The 19,188-nt window shown below is 37.8% G+C and overlaps 1 protein-coding gene across 10 annotated transcripts in view; it reads right to left on the bottom strand.

Annotated features, from left to right (window-relative positions):
- Mga (MAX dimerization protein MGA) overlaps positions 1-19,188 on the bottom strand; it is a 92,221-nt gene that overhangs the window by 37,526 nt on the left and 35,507 nt on the right. For all 10 annotated transcript variants that reach the window (XM_029470410.1, XM_029470396.1, XM_029470392.1 and 7 more), the window contains 7 exons: positions 11,508-12,450; positions 9,198-9,276; positions 8,997-9,092; positions 7,182-7,313; positions 6,837-6,941; positions 4,655-5,313; positions 2,381-2,723 (listed from right to left, as the gene is read on the bottom strand). In XM_029470410.1, coding sequence (XP_029326270.1) covers positions 2,381-2,723; positions 4,655-5,313; positions 6,837-6,941; positions 7,182-7,313; positions 8,997-9,092; positions 9,198-9,276; positions 11,508-12,450 — 2,357 coding nt within the window. The remainder of the gene's footprint in view (positions 1-2,380; positions 2,724-4,654; positions 5,314-6,836; positions 6,942-7,181; positions 7,314-8,996; positions 9,093-9,197; positions 9,277-11,507; positions 12,451-19,188) is intronic.

Raw genomic sequence — 19,188 nt, 5'->3', positions numbered from 1 at the left:
GGCAGAGGCAGGTGGATTTCTGAGTTTGAGGCCAGCCTGGTCTTCAAAGTGAGTTCCAGGACAGCCAGGGCTATACAGAGAAACCGTGTCTCGAAAAGTAAAATAAATAAATAAATAAATAAATAAATATTCAAGAAACCATACTTTTAGAGACCACACTAGAAAACACATGGAATCTTGTCAGAAAAACTATATAATCTTGGATAGTAAACTGAGATTAAGCATCTATTTGCAAAATGAATAATAAAGTGTCCTTGCATAAGATTACAAAATTTATATTGTATCCCACAAGGTGTCCAATGATGTTGGTTTTCCTCCACATCAATGGACTAGTGAGTTTTGTAACTATATAAATCCTTTAAGTTTACCATAATTTCATAAAGAAATAAATGATAAAGGTCTAGATTTCATGCAGTGAGAATAGAAAGTTTTAATTTATATTCTAGCTATAACATATAAACATGTAAAAATTAAAATCCTACAAAAAATAAGCAAAAGAAAAACAAGTTTCCCACTAGAGATCCAATGTAACAGTCCCTACTGCTAACTAACTTTTGTTTTGTTTTGTTTTAGGACAGGGTGGTTGTACTGGAACTCACTCTGTAGACCAGGCTGACTTTGAACTCAAATCCAAAATTTAATTTTAACTATTTGTAATTTTAATGGTGATTGCCATGATTTAGTGGAAGCTAAGGAGTCACTAGAATAGAAGGTGGTGGGCATCATAACTTTTCCCACTTCTACCTTGGCAGCTCTAACATTTTCACACAGCCACTGTATTTATGCTACCAATTCCTGTCTATCATCATGTTTAAGTCTTCACTGGTTTGTATTTAAGTCACTATATTCTAAAAACCACAAAGCCTATCAACTCATCATCAAAAACATGCTTATGTGATTAGTCCTTACAGAATGTATACAAATAACCCTTTAAAGAGGAAATGTAATTGTACATCACTACATTTATTCCAATTGTTCATATGGACTCTCTTTACTTTTACTAATTGCTCAAATTTTTACCACAATGTTTACTGATTTGGTTACTGAATTTCCTTGTACCAAGGTCTTTGCCTTCTTAGTCTTCTTGGCTTTCACTGACTGTGGCTTACATCATCTACTCATGAACATCACCCAAGTTCTGAAACATGGTTGGTCTTTTTAAAATAAATCTAATACATTTTAAAACATATTCTTATTAGTAATTTGTAATTTCTACTTCAAAGATACTATTTTCCAATCTAGCAATGTAGCTAATATCCAGAGATGTTTTTCTACCTTATTGGGTAAAATTTACTTTTTATTAAATGACATTTTATGCTTTTCTTCCAGTGGGGAGACAACTGAGACAGAGTATCTCTATTAACTAGCCTAGCCTTGAACTCAGCTATCCTTCCTCAGCTTCCTAAACGCTGAGGTTACTGGGAGCCAGCATGTTTAGAGAGATGTATAGTGAATACACAACAGAGGGATAGAGAGTTGACTAAGTGGATAAAGTGCTACCATTCAAGCATTTAAGAGCAGAGTTTGAGTCCTTAGAAACTACATAAAAGCTGGGTAGGAAAGACAGCCACCTGTATCAGTTCTTGAAAGGTTGAGATGGGGAATCCCTGGGGCTAGTTGCTAAACTGAGTAAGAGACCATGTCTCCATAAATAAACCAAACCAGGGTTCAGTCCCCAGCACCCACATGATGGTCCAACCATTTGTAACTCCGATTCAAGAGGATCCAGTGTCTCTTCTGACCTGAGAGCTCCTACATGCAGATGATACAAACATTTGGGCACACACACACAAACATACATGTTAAAAAATAAAAAACAATTTAGAGGGGATTAAAGAGTTAGTTCAATTGTAGAGTGCTTTAGTTAGCAAGCATAGGGTCTTGGGTTTAGTCCTCAGTGCTGAGAAAAGGACAAACAGCCCCCACCCACATCGTGTATACACACACACACACACACACACACACACACACCACACACACACACCCTGGAGATTTGTTGGCCAACCAATCTAGCCACATCAGTGAGTTCCAGCTTCAGTGAAAACTCTCCAAAACTTCAGAGGGCCAGTGAGATGACTCAGCACATCAGGAACCTGCCATCAAATCTGACAACACAAGTGCCAGCCCCAAGACCCACAAGGTAAAGGGAGAGAAATGACTCCTTCAAGTTGTTCTCTGACTTCCACATTCACACACATACAAAATAAGTAAGTGTAATGTTGAAAACTTATTTTAAACAAGTGGAAAGCAAGTGAGGAAAATACATGACTTCAACCACTGACCCCTCTACATACATTCACAGAAATGAGTACATACACATATCAAAAGTATACGTTTATTTAAAAAAAAAATGACAAGTTTTAAGTCAACTAATACTCACTGTATTCGAGCTTCTTTCTCTTCTTTTTCTCCTTCAATTGTTCCTCATCTTCTCTGACTCCTCCTCCTTCCCTTCCTTCCTCTCCCAGTGTATCATAAAATAATGGATCTCGATTAGCAGCCTTCTTATGGAAATGCTTTGTTTTAGATCCCCCTTTAACCAACACAACTTTCCTTTTCAAACAAGTGCAACCAAACATGCAGTCTGGTCGACGGCAGTGAGCAGGTTGGCGCTTCTCCAAAGCTAGACTAGAGCACACACAACCCAGGCGACAGAAGTCATTGTTGCATGGAGGAGCTCGTTTCCTTATGATTGTGTGGATAGGTTTAGTTTTGAGAGATGCCTAAAGTTAAAGAACATTAAAATTTTACTAAATCATCCCAATACTACCACCAACTTAAGAGTCACATACTCATCTACCTTCTGATTACTAGTACTAATAACACAAGACTAACACAGAATTCAAAAGTCAGACACACATATAATTAGTGCTCTGAGTAAAGAAGCTGCCACTCTAATGCATTAGCAAAGGAGTCTTATTAAGAGCAAAAATACCAAATATTCTCTTCACTCAATAGAAACCACATATAATGTTCTTCTGTAGGGACTGACGAGTCTAAGGTACATAGGTCAAACAATGTTTCATACGATTTTCCTGAAGCACAAGCAAGCTCATACTGCCTAGAATAGAACATTCTAGTAATAACTCTGACAGCATATATGGTCCGCAAAATGCAAAATAATTACTACTATTTTACACAAAATATCCTAAGTAGACAATAAAAATAAGAGAATCATACCTGCTTGAATCTTTATAATGACTAGAAAATACAGGACACAGGGAGTTGACTCAGTGGATAAAGCACTGACGTTCAAACATTTAAGTCCAGAGTATGGCCGGACAGTGGTGGTGCACGCCTTTAATCCCAGCACTTGGAAGGCAGAGGCAGACGAATTTATGAGTTCGAGGCCAGCCTGATGTACAGAGTGAGTTCTAGTTCCAGGACAGCCAGGGCTACACAGAGAAACCCTGTCTCAAAACAAACAAACAAAAACAAAAAACAAACAAACAAACAAAAAACAGAGTATGGATCCCTAGAACTTACATAAAAGCTGGGCAGGCAAGATCTAGGATCTCTAAGTACTTTGGGGACAGAGATGGGGATTCTGGGTCCAGCTGGCTAGCTAGATTAGCTCGTTTCAAGAAGAGATCCTGCTTCCATAGATTATGGGGAGAAGGACATGTGACATGAACTTTTACCTATAAACACCGGTACACATGTATATATGATCATGCATAGAAACATACACACACATTACAGGAAAGCATATACTGCCAACATCTCATGATCTTTAGTTCTACAATTCAGTATAGACTTTTATTTTATTTTTAATTATTGTGTGTGCATGATATACAAGGGTGCATATGCCATAACACAGAAGACAGTCAGAAGACAAGATTATGCACTGTTTCTGGAGATTAAACTCAAGTCACAAGGTTTATGCACAAAGCCTGTTTACTCACTAAGCCAGCTTGTTAACTCCATTCATTTTTAATTTATCTGTGTCACATGTGCAATGTAGGCATGTACAACTGTGTGGCTATGCCACCCCCCATGGATATATATGTGAAGTCCAGGGACCAGGGCTAGGCACGTTTATGATTTTCTACCTCTTTTTGGTTTGTCTGAGACAGTCTCACCATGTAGCTTGGCTACTCTGGCATTCACTATGTAGATCAGGCTGACCTTGAACAGGCTTCTGTCTCCTGAGTACTGGGATTAAACACATATGCTAAGCCAAATGTTGTATCCTACACCCTTAACCCCAGCATTTGACAGAAGAGGCAGGCAGATGTCTCTGAATTCAAGGAGAGCAAGGTCTATAGAGCGAGTTCCAGGACAACAACATAGTGAGACTGTCATGATAATAATAACAACAACAACAAAAATAAAGGCATGTACCACCATGCCTAGCTTACCTTGTTTTTTGATAGTCTCTCACTGAACCTGAACCTCAACATTTTGGCTAGATTGGCTAGTCAACAAGTTCCGCCTATCTCTGTCCCCAAACCCCAAGTGTTGTTGGAGTTACAGGCATCTCACCTGTAGCAGATGAAAGCTAGACTCAAAAGATTAGCTCATTGCTGAAGACATCCCCTTAATTGTTACCTAGTTAATTAAAATGCTAAACCCTAACTTATCCACTTACCAAAGTACCAATGTCTAATTTGTAGCTAAGCACCAATGTTTACAGAAAATAGCAAATACTTACCTGAGCAGTAAGCAGAGTTGTCAAGGAGACATCTGCTCGCTCTTCAGTAATATAGGTCCTTGGTTTTCCTTCCCAGAGTGCACAGTCTTCCAGGTCCATAAGCTTTACTTGAGATTTCGACAAGCCTGGAGGGCGAGTTCCTTGCTGCTGAAGGTGCTGCTGCTGGGTCTGCCGCAAACTAATCTGCTTTGGAAACGCATTTTCATCTACAGATGGCACAACCAAGTTAGTCACCTGATTATCTGAGGTCGAACTTAAGGAATTCTTGGTAATTTTATCTCCTGGGCTCACATGAGAGTTTTTCTGCTTTGGTGAAACAGGGTATGGTAAAATAGACTTATAAGATGATTTAGTTCGGCCACTGAGTGTTGTCTGTTTGTTCTGAGCCTTTGTTTTTCGAGAGGCAGTGGTTACAGAATGAGGCTTCACAGAGTGAGAGGTAGAAGGGGAAATGGTAGATTGCTTCTTTAGTACACTATCAAGAGTTCGAACATAGCTGGTACTCTTGGTGGGTAGCTGGTACACTACTGGAGATGTGGGAGCATTTGAGGAGAAACCCATGTTGGTTTCCATCAGTTTGCCTTCATTTTCCAAGTACTCATCTAGCTTATCACTACAGAAAGCAGAACGGTTTTTCAGTGAAGCCTCTGAATTTCCACCTAGAAAATAAGGAGATACAAAACATTTAAACCTTGAAGGGTTTTAGCTCTCTAAGAACTAAGCTATATACTACTGAAGCTTCTCTAAACTGTTCCTACTCAAAAAGAAGAAAAAACAGAAAGCCAAAGCAAAATGAGACAGTGTCTCAGATATGCAAGTGTCAGACCTTTTCAACTAACTATAGTAACCAGTGATGAGTAAAAACATAACAGCAAGGGAAAAAGAAAAAAAACAAAAACAAAAACAAAATGCCAAGGGGTTGTTTAAGAGACTTGAATCCCTGGAGTCTGAAACATGATGCAAGGAAAGAGAGGAAGCCATAAAAAGGAGAGCATAACCTTTAAGGATTTTCATTTATTTGGTTTTGTTTTGAAACAAGTTCTCACTAAGTAGTCCTAGATGTCTTGAATCTGGCGATTCAGCTATGTAGGAACTAAGCCAGACTTACAATTCTCCTTTATTTGTCTCTGTTTGCCTCCCAAGTGAATGAACTAGAATGATATATCACCATATCTAGCAACATTCTATTTTTAGGAAAAAAATATCAGTAAAGATTTAAATATATTGTTGTAATACTATATACAAGACTTATTTTAGACAAATGATAAACTAAAGATATAAGGCTAGGATTAAGTAGCAAACAAATCCAGTGAGAAAGGAAAAGCAGACAAATAGGTTCATGCTTCCAAACAAAAGCTTTGGGTCACAAATTTATTGTGAAGTATTAGATTATCAAAACTATCAAGACAGCTCTGAAGGTATATAGTCCTGAAATGATGACTTTTGTAGTTTAGGAAAACAAAAGGAGCCAGACAGTGGTGGTGCACGCCTTTAATCCCAGCACTTGGGAGGCAGAGGCAGGTGGATTTCTGAGTTCAAGGCCAGCCTGGTCTTCAGAGTGAGTTCCAGGACAGCCAGGGCTACACAGAGAAACCCTGTCTCGAAAAACCAAAAAGCAAACAAAAGGAAACAGTTTTAAGCTGCAAGGATTACTGGATAGGAATGGAGCCCCAGGGTGTGGCTAGAGAGGAAACAAACACCAGCAATACACTGTTTTAGTTCAGTTTAGAGAGATGAAAAGGGTAAGTGGTTCAATGAGACTAACTTGATTTCAAGAGGGTCTCACCTCACTATGTAACCCTGGCTGGCCTGGAACTTGCCATGTACTCAGAATGGACTCACACTCACAGAGATATACCTGCCTCTGCCTCCCAAGTGTTGGGATAAAAGGCAAGTGCTCCTACCCCATGTCAAGACTACATTCTTCAAAACATACATAGACTTTAAAAGCAAAACAAACACTAGTGACCAGCCAGGCTTTGGTGGCATATGCCTGTAATTCCAACACTTGGAAGGCTGAGCAGGAGGACTGGAAGCTCAAGGCCAACGTCCTACACTCAATGAAACTGCATTTTAAACAGAAAAGGAGCTGGGCTTGAGGTAAATAGGAAAGTGCTGGAAAAGCTGTTTCAACTACTCTGAACCTGTTGTACTACCAAAGCAAATCCAAACATCTAGTTACCTTCATTCCTAGATGCAGAAGCATTTTGAAATTTTCCTCTCCATCCCTTGATCTTGGTAAAGTCATTGGTCTTCCCCGTCCTAGAAACAAAAGGAAACCCAGCATCTATAAAAGAAAAAGAAAAAGAAATTGCCAAAGTTCTAGCCAACCAATATATGTCAAATTACTCTTTCTCTACTATGAATACATCCATGTATTAATTCTATGCCAAGAAATGAAAGATTTATTCTCTAAATACCCTAAATTGAAAAATAAAAGTAATGTTTTAAAATTTGTACTACAAATAACCTAAACTTAAAGAAGAAAAATAATGTTCACTTATACAAATGCTATCTACATACTCACCAGGTGAAGCAGGGTTGGTTCCTGTAACATTCCATAGGGGAAAGCTGGTGGCTGGAGCCAAAGGCAATTGTACTCCCAAGTATTTAAGATCAATGCTCACTGTTGGATCCACTGAATTCAGTTTTAAGCCCACTACAAGAAAAAAGGACCACAATTCCTTCTTCAAAAAACAAAACAAACAAAAATCTCAGTTATTTTTAAAAAATGGTAAAAAGCAAAAATTATTCAGTAACCACTTCACTTCAATCCTTATGTTATGGTTATTACATATTACTTATCCCTGAATGAGGGCAAATTACTAAAGCTGCACAGAAATAAATTCTGTCAATAAGCTAAGCTAAGAGTGAATAAGAGCAAAATCCTCTCACTCAAATAATGAAGAGAAAAGCAAGCCTTTCCAACTGCTTCATCAAAATCTTGATTACAGCCTTGTGAGAACCTAACCAAAAGACACAATTAAGCCATGCTCAGACTGCAAATACATAGAAAATATAAAATAAAAATATATTTTGTTTTAGCCTACCAAATTTGTAGTAATTCTTTAAGTAGCATAAATAAATAAAGCAAAATCCAAACTTTTTATTATTTAGCCCAAGGTTCAGTGGCCTGCTAGGGTCTCTAATAAAAATTTGCCACAGCTGGGCGGTGGTGGCACATGCCTTTAATCCCAGCACTTGGGAGGCAGAGGCCAGCCTGGTCTACAGAGTGAGTTCCAGGACAGCCAGGGCAATACAGAGAAACCCTGTCTCAAAAATCCAAAAAATTGTCACAGGTGGAGTTTCTGACCTGATTATATTCTCCAGTTATTATCAATGAACCTAAAATGAAATTACTTATAAATTAAGAGACAACATTTTGGGAAAATATTTCACTGGATTAAAGGGGGAGGTGAGCAAAGACAGTTTAGAAGTTATATAGAATCATACTGTACTAGGTTACCACTAAAAACAATAAGGGACATCTTCTAAAGTCTGCATGAGAGCACTGAACAAGTGAGGAGGTCTCTCACTGAACCTACAACATCCCAATTTGGCTTTTCCAAGCAACAAGACTGCAGGCATGTACTGCTCTACCTAGCATTTTTATGTGTGCTGGGGATTAAAGTAAGATACTCATATATTTCACAACAAGCACACTTCATCTACTAAGCCATCTCTTCAGCCCCAAGAAAAGTGTGTGTATCCTTAAATATATTATTTGGTGGCACACGCCTTTAATCCCAGCACTCGGGAGGCAGAGGCAGGTGGATTTCTGAGTTCGAGGCCAGCCTAGTCTACAAAGTGAGTTCCAGGACAGCCAGGACTACGAAGAGAAACCCTGTCTCGGAGGGGGGGGTGGGGGGGGAAGTAGTGCCCAACTCCCAAAGGAAAAAAAAATCTCATAAATGTAGCCAGAGTTTTAAAAGATACAAAATGTTCTCATTTTGAAGAGAAAACACTGCTTTTTCTGTGATACATATTCTTTGTATACAAACTACTAGAATAAAGAACTAGGCCAAGCAGTGAGTGATGGCACACGCCTTTGGTCCCAGTGCCTGGGAAGCAGAGGCAGGCGAATTTCTGAGTTCGAGGCCACCAGCCTGGTCTACAGAGTGACCAGGGCTACACCTGTCAAAACCCTGTCTGTCTCGAAAAACAAACAAAGACCTAGATCTGTTTTTAAAATTGAAAAGAACTTTAGAAGTGGAAAAAATAAAAAACTGCTAATTGAAAGAGAAAATAAAGGGAGAAATAAGCAAAAAGAGATAGGAAAGAAAAGGGGAAGACAAAAATGTACAAAAGACAAATTGGCTTGTCCACATTTTGAAACTAGTACCTTCTTGAAGAGCAGGATGTATCACCTGCTTATGCCTCAAAGACTTCAAATCTTCTATTAATTCCTTTTCCAACTGGGAAATTCTTGTTCTGCAACCTACTCACAAAACAGTGATGAAATAAAATAATGTACATCAGAGAGAATATTCCACACTATAGCCTCAACAGCAAATACATCTGAATTTATACTGTTAGACAATACCTGAATCATTTGTGGTTGTGGTCTGAAGACTAGAAGGTTCTTCTGGTGTCCCATCAACTGCATGAATATCAAGAGCCTCCTATACATTAAAAATAAAACCCAGTTATGTTGCTTCTAAAATTTTCAAAGGAAATTCAATTTTTAAAAGAAAAAAAAAAAAGGATGACAATGACGAGTGGCTGGAGAGCATCTCAGTAGCTACAGTGCATGCTGTGTGATCACGAGAAGCTGGTTTATCCCCAGTATCCATGTAAAAGATAGGTATCGTATCACTTTTCTGTAACTCCTGGTGGTGTTTAGGATGAAGGAGGAGACTCTCTGAAACCCACTGGTTAGCCTAAGCAATCAGTGAGTTCCAAGTTCAGTGAAGATACCCTGTCTCAAAGAATAAGACTGAGAGAACAAAGAAGGAGGTTCCAATCTCTAGCCTCTGCACACACTCACATAGGTATACGCACTGACACCCAAGGATATGCATACACCTGCCACTCATATAAAGAGTATTTTTAAATTAATAATACAGGAGTAAGAGTATAAAATACCATGTTTTAGCAATTGCTCCAAATTCACAGAATAGGAGTAATTGTTCTCATACTTTTGAGGGGGTTCTTGTCTTTTGTTTTGTTTTGTTGGCACTGTTTCACATAACCCAAGTTGGCCTCAAACTCACTAAGAAGCTGGAAGTGGCAGTCATTTCCTGATCATGCATCCTCTCAGCCTCCTAAGTGCTACAATTGCAGAAGTGCATCACCACATGTGCATTTTATTATTTTCTACAGTATTTGCATTCAATGACTTTAATCATCAGAGTCTAAATAAGAAAGGTAGTCTAGTGGTAGAACACTTGCCTTATTATTATTATTATATAAGACCCTGGATTTGATCTCCAGTGCTGTTGTCCCAATTCTTGCTACAAACACAGGGGTAGAGGTGGAAATAGGGGGGTCAGAGAGGGAAGATGAAGAGGAGGAAAAAAAGAAAAGCAAGAGGAAAGGGAGGAAGAGGAAAAAGAAACACCACCACCACCACCACCAGCAGCAGCAGCACCAGCAGCAGCAGGACAAAAGCAAAAGCCCAACTGATCACGGTGGCACACACCTGTTATCTCAGCACTTGGCAAGCTGAGGCAGGAGAATTCAAAGTTTAAGACCATCCTGGGCATACAATGAGAATATCTCAAAAGACAAACAACCTAAACATGAATAGAATCTTATACTCAACTAAATTAAACTATATTTACACACAATTTGCACGCTCTTGTCTTACATAAAGGAGCTTTCTCATAGCAGAGAAAAAAAAAAGACGCACCCAACATCTACAGTCAACTTAGAAAAGTTAGATTCCTTAAAAAAATATCTGCATGAAAAGTAATATGCATGTGGAGTCAGTGGAGCACAAACCAAAAACTATCCCTGGATAATGATGCTAGGCTAGTACTTGGCATATGCCTTTAGCCCAGCTCTTAGAAGAAACAGCAGATGGATCCCTGAGTTCAAGGCTAATCTACAGAGCACATATAGCTAGGGGATCTTATCTCAAAATAAAAATAAGGCTAGTATATTGGTTCTCCAATACTCTACTATTACTTATTACTAACCAGTCAGTGTAGGAGAGATAAAGTTATCTCAGAAAAAAAATTCAGTGAACTTTTCAAGTATTGTTAAGCTTTGGAGACTGCAACAACGAAAATTTCAAGTTCAATTTTCTTTTTTCCCCCTTTTTTTCTTTCTTTCTTTTTTTTTTTTTTTTAATTTTATTTATTCAATGTATGAGTGCTCTGCTGCAAATATATCTGCCTGCCTGAAGAGGGCATCAGATCTCCCTACAAATGGTTGTGAGCCACCATGTGGTTGCTGGGAACTGATCTCATGACCTCTGGAAGAACAGCCAGTGCTCTCAACCACTGGGCCATCTCTCCAGCCCTCAAGTTCAGTTTTCCAACACTGATGTTATTTATAGCTCACAAGTAGCTTCAACTCTAGTAGCTCCAGGGCAATCTGACACCTCTGGCCTCCACTGGCACCTGCACTCACATACACACACATAAATCTTTTTTAATCAGATAAACATTGAACAAATTATAGAGTGAGGTCTACACAAGGTGCATTTTTTCAAGTCTATTTCAAAGCAAGTATCTTAAGAGATGATTACTGTTAACTAAACCAAATGTTTAACACTCACTCACTCACTAGCCCCAAACATACTCACAAATAGATACATTAATAAAAGTAGATCCTAAATTTTAAGCCAATTTTCAACTCAAAACTGATTAGCAGACCTTAAAAAGAAAGCTGATTGTTACAATCGTACCTTTGATTCAAAGGAAACAAAGAGCACACCGTCCACATCTTCTAGATCAGGTTTCACATCAGGAAAGGTATTTCCAGGGCCTACAGGAACATTCTTGGCAGCAGTTAAAGATTTCCCTGTGTTTTTAGGTGGTCGCCCTGCCTTAGAGAGTCTCAACTTTCTCGGTCTTCCTCTTTTCCCAGGGGTATTTGGAGAGGCACTATGACTAGCAGTCACAGTCTTTGAGGGTATTGCCATTTTAAGCATCGTTGTTCGCTTTTTGCCTAAGTCCTCTTTCCCTGAAAATGACTCTGTAGTTGATCCTTTTGAACTGTCATGTATTCTTTCCGTGCTACTGTTGTCAAGTATGTCCGGGTATTTCCAATTAGGCTCTTTAAGTAAAGTATATTTTTGTACAATTCTGAGATCTGGTGAATGTTTTCTGAGACTATTTTCTGAATCCTTGCTTAAGCAAAAGTCAGTCCCATCAGAATTTTCAATATATGCAGGCAAATATTCTAATTCTGCTAACATAGATTTATCTTTTCGAGATGTGGAGAGCATATTATCAGGCAATTCTGAAATTTTCACTGTGCTTTTCGTGACAGCACAGGGCTCCAAGTAAACTACTGGCATTTTCCCAGCATCTAATTTAAACATTTTAGCTTTAGCAACACCTGGGCTATTTGGTAGCCATTTGTAAGATGGATGGTCAGCTTCTAAATTATCAACTTTATTGTGCCTCTTTAGTTGTTTCTCTAGTATAGGATCATCATCACTGTTTGAGTATACATCCGTTTCCTCATCTGTCTCTTCTTGTTTCACTGTTATCCCTTCTGGGCATTCACCAAGTTCATAATCATAATCATCTAGAGGCTCTTCTTTAATGACGACATTAAAGTTTCCATTCGGGTTTGATGGTGAGGAAATCTGGGAATCATCTTCAAAACTGTTCACAATACGACTAGAAAAGTAGAAGAAGACAAAAAGTACAGAACTATCAATAAACAAAATTCAGAGAAGGAAAAACAGTTCTTAAAATCAATATATCCATCAGATTTCATGTCATTACTTAAAAATTATAGCTTAACAAAGTGCTCAAAAGTAAATTATCAACATCACATGTTTATCAATGTTTCACACACAAAAAAAATACAATTCAAGAGCCAAGTTTCAAGGCTGGGCATGTAGCTCAACTGCTTGCCTAGAACACAAAAGTCCTAAATTCAATCTCTATCACTACATAAACTAACCCCACCTGTATAAATAAAATGTAGGAAAAGAATAGTTTACCCTTATCATTAAATCAAAGTGCAGAGTGCCTTATAAAATGTGTTTGTCTTTAGATATTGATCACATATAAAAAACTCCATACTAAAGGTCAGCTATAACCAACCAAAAATCAAAGTCTTAAAAATTCATGCATCATCAAATGCTAATAAGAGGAAAAAAAGTGTCTATTACAGCTGAGCAGTGTGGTGTACGCCTTTAATCCCAGCCCAAAGAGATAGATCTCTGAGTTCAAGGGCAGCCTGATCTGTATGCAGAGTTCCAGGTCAGCCAGGGCTACAAAGAAAAAACCCTGTCTCTAGAAACCAAACCAAAACAAGCAGTCTATCATAACTAGGAATTACAATAAATTAATATGCTTTCAAACTGCTAGTTCTTTTCTGTATTTCAGATAAAATACCTAATACAAAACTTAAACATCTTAACCAATTCATTAGAGTAGCCTTCTCAGCATACTCATGTTACTACCAAAACATTTTCAATTTTACAAATTAAAAAACTCACTTTCAAGGAATAAGTGTGTGGCTCAGTAGAATGCCTGCCCAATAAGTGTAAGGTCTTAGATTCAATTCCAGCACCCTTCTTAGCCCCTCACCCCCCAAAAAAACATGTTTTCAGTGTGAAGAATTTGCTACAGCAGCTATGGCATTAGTGGGGGAGGTGATGGCACATGCCTTTTACCCCAGCACTCAGAGGCAGGTGGACCTGAGGTGAGGCCTGCCAGTCTTCATAACAAGCTCCATGCCAGCCTGGGCTACAGAGTGAGACTCTGAGAGAGAGGAAAAAAAAAGATTTCGCCACAAATTTCCAAAATAAAAGGCTAGGTTATAGCCGGGGATGCTCCTTAGTCTATAAAGTACTTGCCCAGCATTACAGAGCCCTAGGTCAATCCTCAGTACCACATAAATCAAACATAATGGTACATACAGGTCATCTCAGCACATACAGAGTGAAGACAAAGAAGACAAGAAATTTAAGATCAAGCCTTTGAGTTGGCTCAGTGGTAAAGGTACCTGAGGTTAAAATCTGATAGCTTGAATGGATCTGATCCCTGGGATCAGAAAAAACAACTCCCATTAGTCCTCTGACCTACAAACACACATACATACACACACACACATCAACAACCAACCAAATAAAATGTGAAAATAAAACAATTCAAAAAAAAAGGTTTGTGAAACTAATAAAAGAAAAAAAAAGTACAAATTTCCTGTGCGGCTTTTCTACATACTATATCATCTATCCTGTGCCTTTTTAGGCTCACTTTAAACAATAATCTACATTAAGTTTCATATACTAAGCCACACAAATCCACTTTACTGTCTAAAAAGAATACAATTCCAACTCTAGTATATCTCAATGAGACACTAGCTTTTTCAAAACTTGCTAACTTAATATACATTGTCTTTATAAAATCCAAATATATTAAATATGCACAACTATGTGAACAATAGTTACTTGCTCCTGCAGAACTTATTAAAAAATCCTTAATGAGTAACTTTCCACTCTGGTTAAAATGTAGATGACTAACAGCTTAAGAAGAACCTAGACTTCAGATTCTCTTGCCTCCATCTCCCTAATGATAGGTTAATCACAGGCATTCATCAACAGTCCTGGCTTTGTGCAGCACTGGGGATGGAATCCAAGGTTCTGTGCATGCTAGTAGAACATGCTGCCCACTGATATACTTTAAATAGGCAGATTTTATGGCATGTGAACATCTTAAAACATTAAAAAAAATCTATTACATGGATGTATGTGTTTACATGTATTAGAGAACAACTGGTGGAAGTCAATCTTTTCCTTTCAAGATGTGGGGATCTGGGGATCAAATTCCAATTCCAATTAAGTGTCAGACTTAGCATCAAGTGCCTCCATCATGCTGGGCCACCTAGTATGTTAAGTATTCTATTCTTGTTTCATTTGAGACAGGGTCTTACTATGCATTCCTGGCTGAACTGAAATCTGTTAAGTAGACCAGACTAGCCTAGAACTCAGAGAGAGATCCGCCTACCTTTGCCTCCAGAGCACTAGAATTAAAGGTGTGTGCCCCTACACCTGGTCATCTTAAACGTTCTATAGTTAAAAGAAAAGAAAGAAAGAAAAAGAAAAAAAAGAATAAAAACACAAGCAACCAGGTTTGGTGGTTCATACTGATAATCCTAGCACTCAAGATGCCTAGGCAAGAGAATTGTCCCTCAAGTTTCAGGCCATACTGGGCTACATGGTAAGTTCTAGGCCAGCCTGGACTGTCTCAAAAAAACAGAAAAATAAGAAGAGGAAAGAAAAAAACATTGGATTTAACAATTCATCAAGAAGGCCAAACACCTGTGAATGTATGTATGTATGTATGTATGTAATATATATATATATATATATGTATATATATGTATATACATATACATATATATATGCACACTAACTGCCTACCCAATTTCATAAAGTCAACATTTATATATAGAAACAAATATAGCCCAGATACAATGATGATGAGTAAAAACTAAAGTACTACAGTCTCACCAGTAAATGTAATCCAAACAAACAATTAAGGAACTTTAATTAAACTACCACAGAGAAATGAATTTAATACATATATGTGAATATTCCACCTAATAGCTCAGAAATACACATGAAACTTCCTCAAAAGATCACATCCCAGCACTCGGGAGGCAGAGGCAGGAGGATTTCTGAGTTTGAGGCCAGCCTGGTCTACAAAGTGAGTTCCAGGACAGCCAGGGCTACACAGAGAAACCCTGTCTCAAACCCCCCCCCCCAAAATCACATTTTAGAGCATACACATATCTTAACAATTTTTTAACCTCATCAAACAAAATAAAACTAAGCAGCAATGTCAAAGGAATCTAAAGAAACTATTCAACTATTCAAATACCAAGAGAATGAGCAATACAGGTTTCAGTGATCAGGAAGGTCACTAAAGGGGGAAAAAAGAAAGCAAAGAAAACTGTTTTAAATTCATAGAATCAAATAAAAATAAAAACACACCTTATCAAAATCTTTGGGATACAACAAAGGAAGTTCTAAGAATAAAATTTATTGTTACAAGTGTTTATTAGTTAATAATTCAAAAAGGTCATAGTGGTTTATGCCTTTAATTCCAACAGAGAGTCAGGTGGATCTCTGTGAGTTCTAGCCACCCTAGTCTACATAGTGAGTTCCAGGAGAGCCAGTGCTATGTAGAGAGAGAGAGACCCATCATAAAGCCAAACAAAATACAACTCAATAAGGACAGGTCTCAAGGTCTTAAAAAATAAGAAGACAAACGCCCAAATCAGTAAATGAGAAGAAATAATAAAGATCAGGGGATCAATGAATGATATGAAGATGAAAAGAATTAAAAAAATAATAAATCAATAAACCCTTTGCCTACTAACCATAAAGAAAATTCAAACTAATAAACTTAAAGATAAAAAAGAAACATTTCAATCGGTAGCTATAAAATCATAAAAATTACTAGAGAATATTATAAAAATTGGGAAATCTAGGTAAATTCCTAGACACATACAGCCTTACAAAATTAGAAGAGGATAATCCAACTCCAAAATATCTGTAGTGAGCAAAAAACCTGAAGCCATAGAAAAAGTAACAAGGAAGATGAGACTAGCATAGTATCTATGGATTTCTAGCAAACTTGTAAAGAAAAACCAAAGTGCTTCAAAGTGGTCGGAAAATAGAAAGGGAAGTAACTAGTGTTACCAAAGTCATTCTACAAATCCAGTGTTACCTTGATTAACAAAATAACAAAACCAGATAAGGATATAACAAAAACAGGAAACTAAACCAATTTCCCTGATGTATAAAGATTCAAAAATTCTCAGTAAAAAGTTCAACATCACCAGTCATGGTGGCGCAGGCCCTTAAATCCCAGCACTCACTCTGTGAGTTCAATGGCAGCCTGGTCTACAGTGTATGTTCCAGGACAGCCGGATATATACAGAGAAACCCCATCTCAAAAAACAAAACAAGCATCTATTAATAAAAAGACCTACAGGAACTAGAAACAGAAGTAACACCTCAACATCATAAAGCAACATACAATTTACCTGTGCTAAATGGGGAAAAAAGCAAAACATTTCCTCTTAAAAAAAAAAAAAAAATCAAAAGTTAGACAAGTGTTTACTCTGTTCCTTCTTGTCCAAGATATTATTTGAAGTCTCAGACAGACTAACAAGAAAGAAATAAAAGGGATACAAGTAAGAAAGAATAAAGTCAAATTATCCCTATCTGCAGAATATGATAGGATACAAACCTAAACATGTTACAAAGATCAGTAGATCTTAAATTTAGTTACTATCCCCTGTCCCACACCCAATCCCACCCCCAACCCCACCAAGTTCTCATTATGTAGTTCTAGCTGTCCTAGAACTCACTATGTAGACCATGATGGCTTCACAGAGATTGTCCTGCCTCTTCCTAAAAAATGCTGGAATTAAAGATATGTGCAAATCATACCCAGTTTGAATCAGATTTTCTATTTTCAAATATGCTGAAAAAGAAATCAAGAAAACAACTCCAATCACTGTAGGCTTTTTTGGTTTTTTGTTCTTTTCTTTTTCAGAAGAAAAAGGAATAAACCTAACCAGGGATGTAAAGACTTCTATAATGAAGACTATGACACTTAGGAATAAAATTGAGGAAAACATGAGAATATGGGAAAACTTTCCATGCTTATGGATTGGGAAAAATAATATTGAGAAAAATGGCTACCTTTCTGAAAGCTACCTACAGATTCAATGCAAGCTCCATCAAGATTCCATCAACTTTCTTCACTGAACTAAAATAAACACAGTCCTAAGATTCATAGGGAAGCACTCAAACCTCCAAATACCTAAAGCAATCCTAAGCAGAAAGAACAATGCAGAAGATCACACATTTTCAAATAGATAACAAAGCCGCATTAAGAAAAACATAGTACTGGCAAAAGACAGATGTATAAAGCAGAAGACTCAGAAATATAAACCATGTAACTACAGATACCTGACTTCCAACAAAGGAACCAAAAACACACATCATATGTGTACATTTGTGTACACACACAGCCTAAATAACCTCTTCAACAAATGATGCCATTTAATTTTCATTATCAATTTAATAACCATTTTGAATCACCACAGAAATATATTTTCTGATGTGTTTATGAGGTTATTTTCCAGAAATAGAAATTGGAAATGAGGAGAATGGGGACACTCATCCCAATATGACGTTCGCAATCCCATGGGCTAGGGGACCAGCTGGATAAATATCAAAAAAGAGAGAGCCAGTGGAACACCAGTACCTTCCTATACCTCCTAATGGTAGAGACAATGTGAGCAGCTGCCTCACACTCCTGCCATCATTCCTTTCATACCATGATGAACTGTATCCTCAAACTGTTAACTATTGTACTAACCCTACACAAAAATCTATTCAAAATGAATCAAAGACCTTAATATCCAGTCCTGAAACCCAAAGTAGTTCTCAACCTTCCTAATGCTGTCATCCTTTTAATACAGTTTCTCAGGTTGTGCTGACCCCCAACCATAAAATTATTTCATGCTACTTTGTAACTATAATTCTGCTGCTATGAATCACAATGTACATATCTAATATGCTAGATATTGGAAATATGAACCCCAAAGAGCCTCAATCCACAGATTAAAAACCTGTGAGCTAGACAAAAACACAGGCGTAAGTAAAGACTTTTTGTAAAGAACTTTTACAGATGGAGAAATAGCAGGAATTGACACACTGAATGAAAGGCCTGCACCACAAAAAAAGAACAAAATAAAGAAATAGCCTAAAACAGCAGGGGCTACAGCTCTTTCTTTGGTAAAGCACTTAACCTGGTACTACTTACTATACCACCCAACCAAAAGAAAAAGCCTATAGAGCAGGAGAAAATCTATATCAAAAGGAAGGAATGGAAAGGAGACCAAGAAAGGAGAATAATTTTAGTCCAGGAATTCAAAACCAGCCCTAATAGGAGTGGATCCAGGATTTTTTTTAAAGGGGGGGGGGGTTAGGAGCTGTGGGGGGAATTTGAGCAGAAAGATAACTCAGTAGTTAAAAGCACCGCTACCCTTATAAAAGACCCATGTTTGATTCCTAGCCCCTACACTCCAGCTCACAACCTCTGTAACCCCAGTTCAGATGCTCTCTCCTGGCCTCTGTGGGTGCCAGGCATGCTTGTGGTATACAAACAACAGACATATGGACAGGCAAAATACTCATACACAGAAAATACTTTTTAATTAAAACAATTAATCTGAGCCGGACAGTGGTGGCACACGCCTTTAATTCCAGCACTTTGGAGGCAGAGGCAGGAGGATTTCTGAGTTCGAGGACAGCCTGGTCTAGAGTGAGTTCCAGGACAAACAGGGCTACATAGAGAAACCCTGTCTAGAAAAAAAAAAAA

This window comes from Mus caroli, chromosome 2 (genome assembly GCF_900094665.2).
Source record: "Mus caroli chromosome 2, CAROLI_EIJ_v1.1, whole genome shotgun sequence".
Lineage (NCBI taxonomy): Eukaryota > Metazoa > Chordata > Mammalia > Rodentia > Muridae > Mus > Mus caroli.
This window is presented reverse-complemented; position numbering and strand designations above follow the sequence as displayed.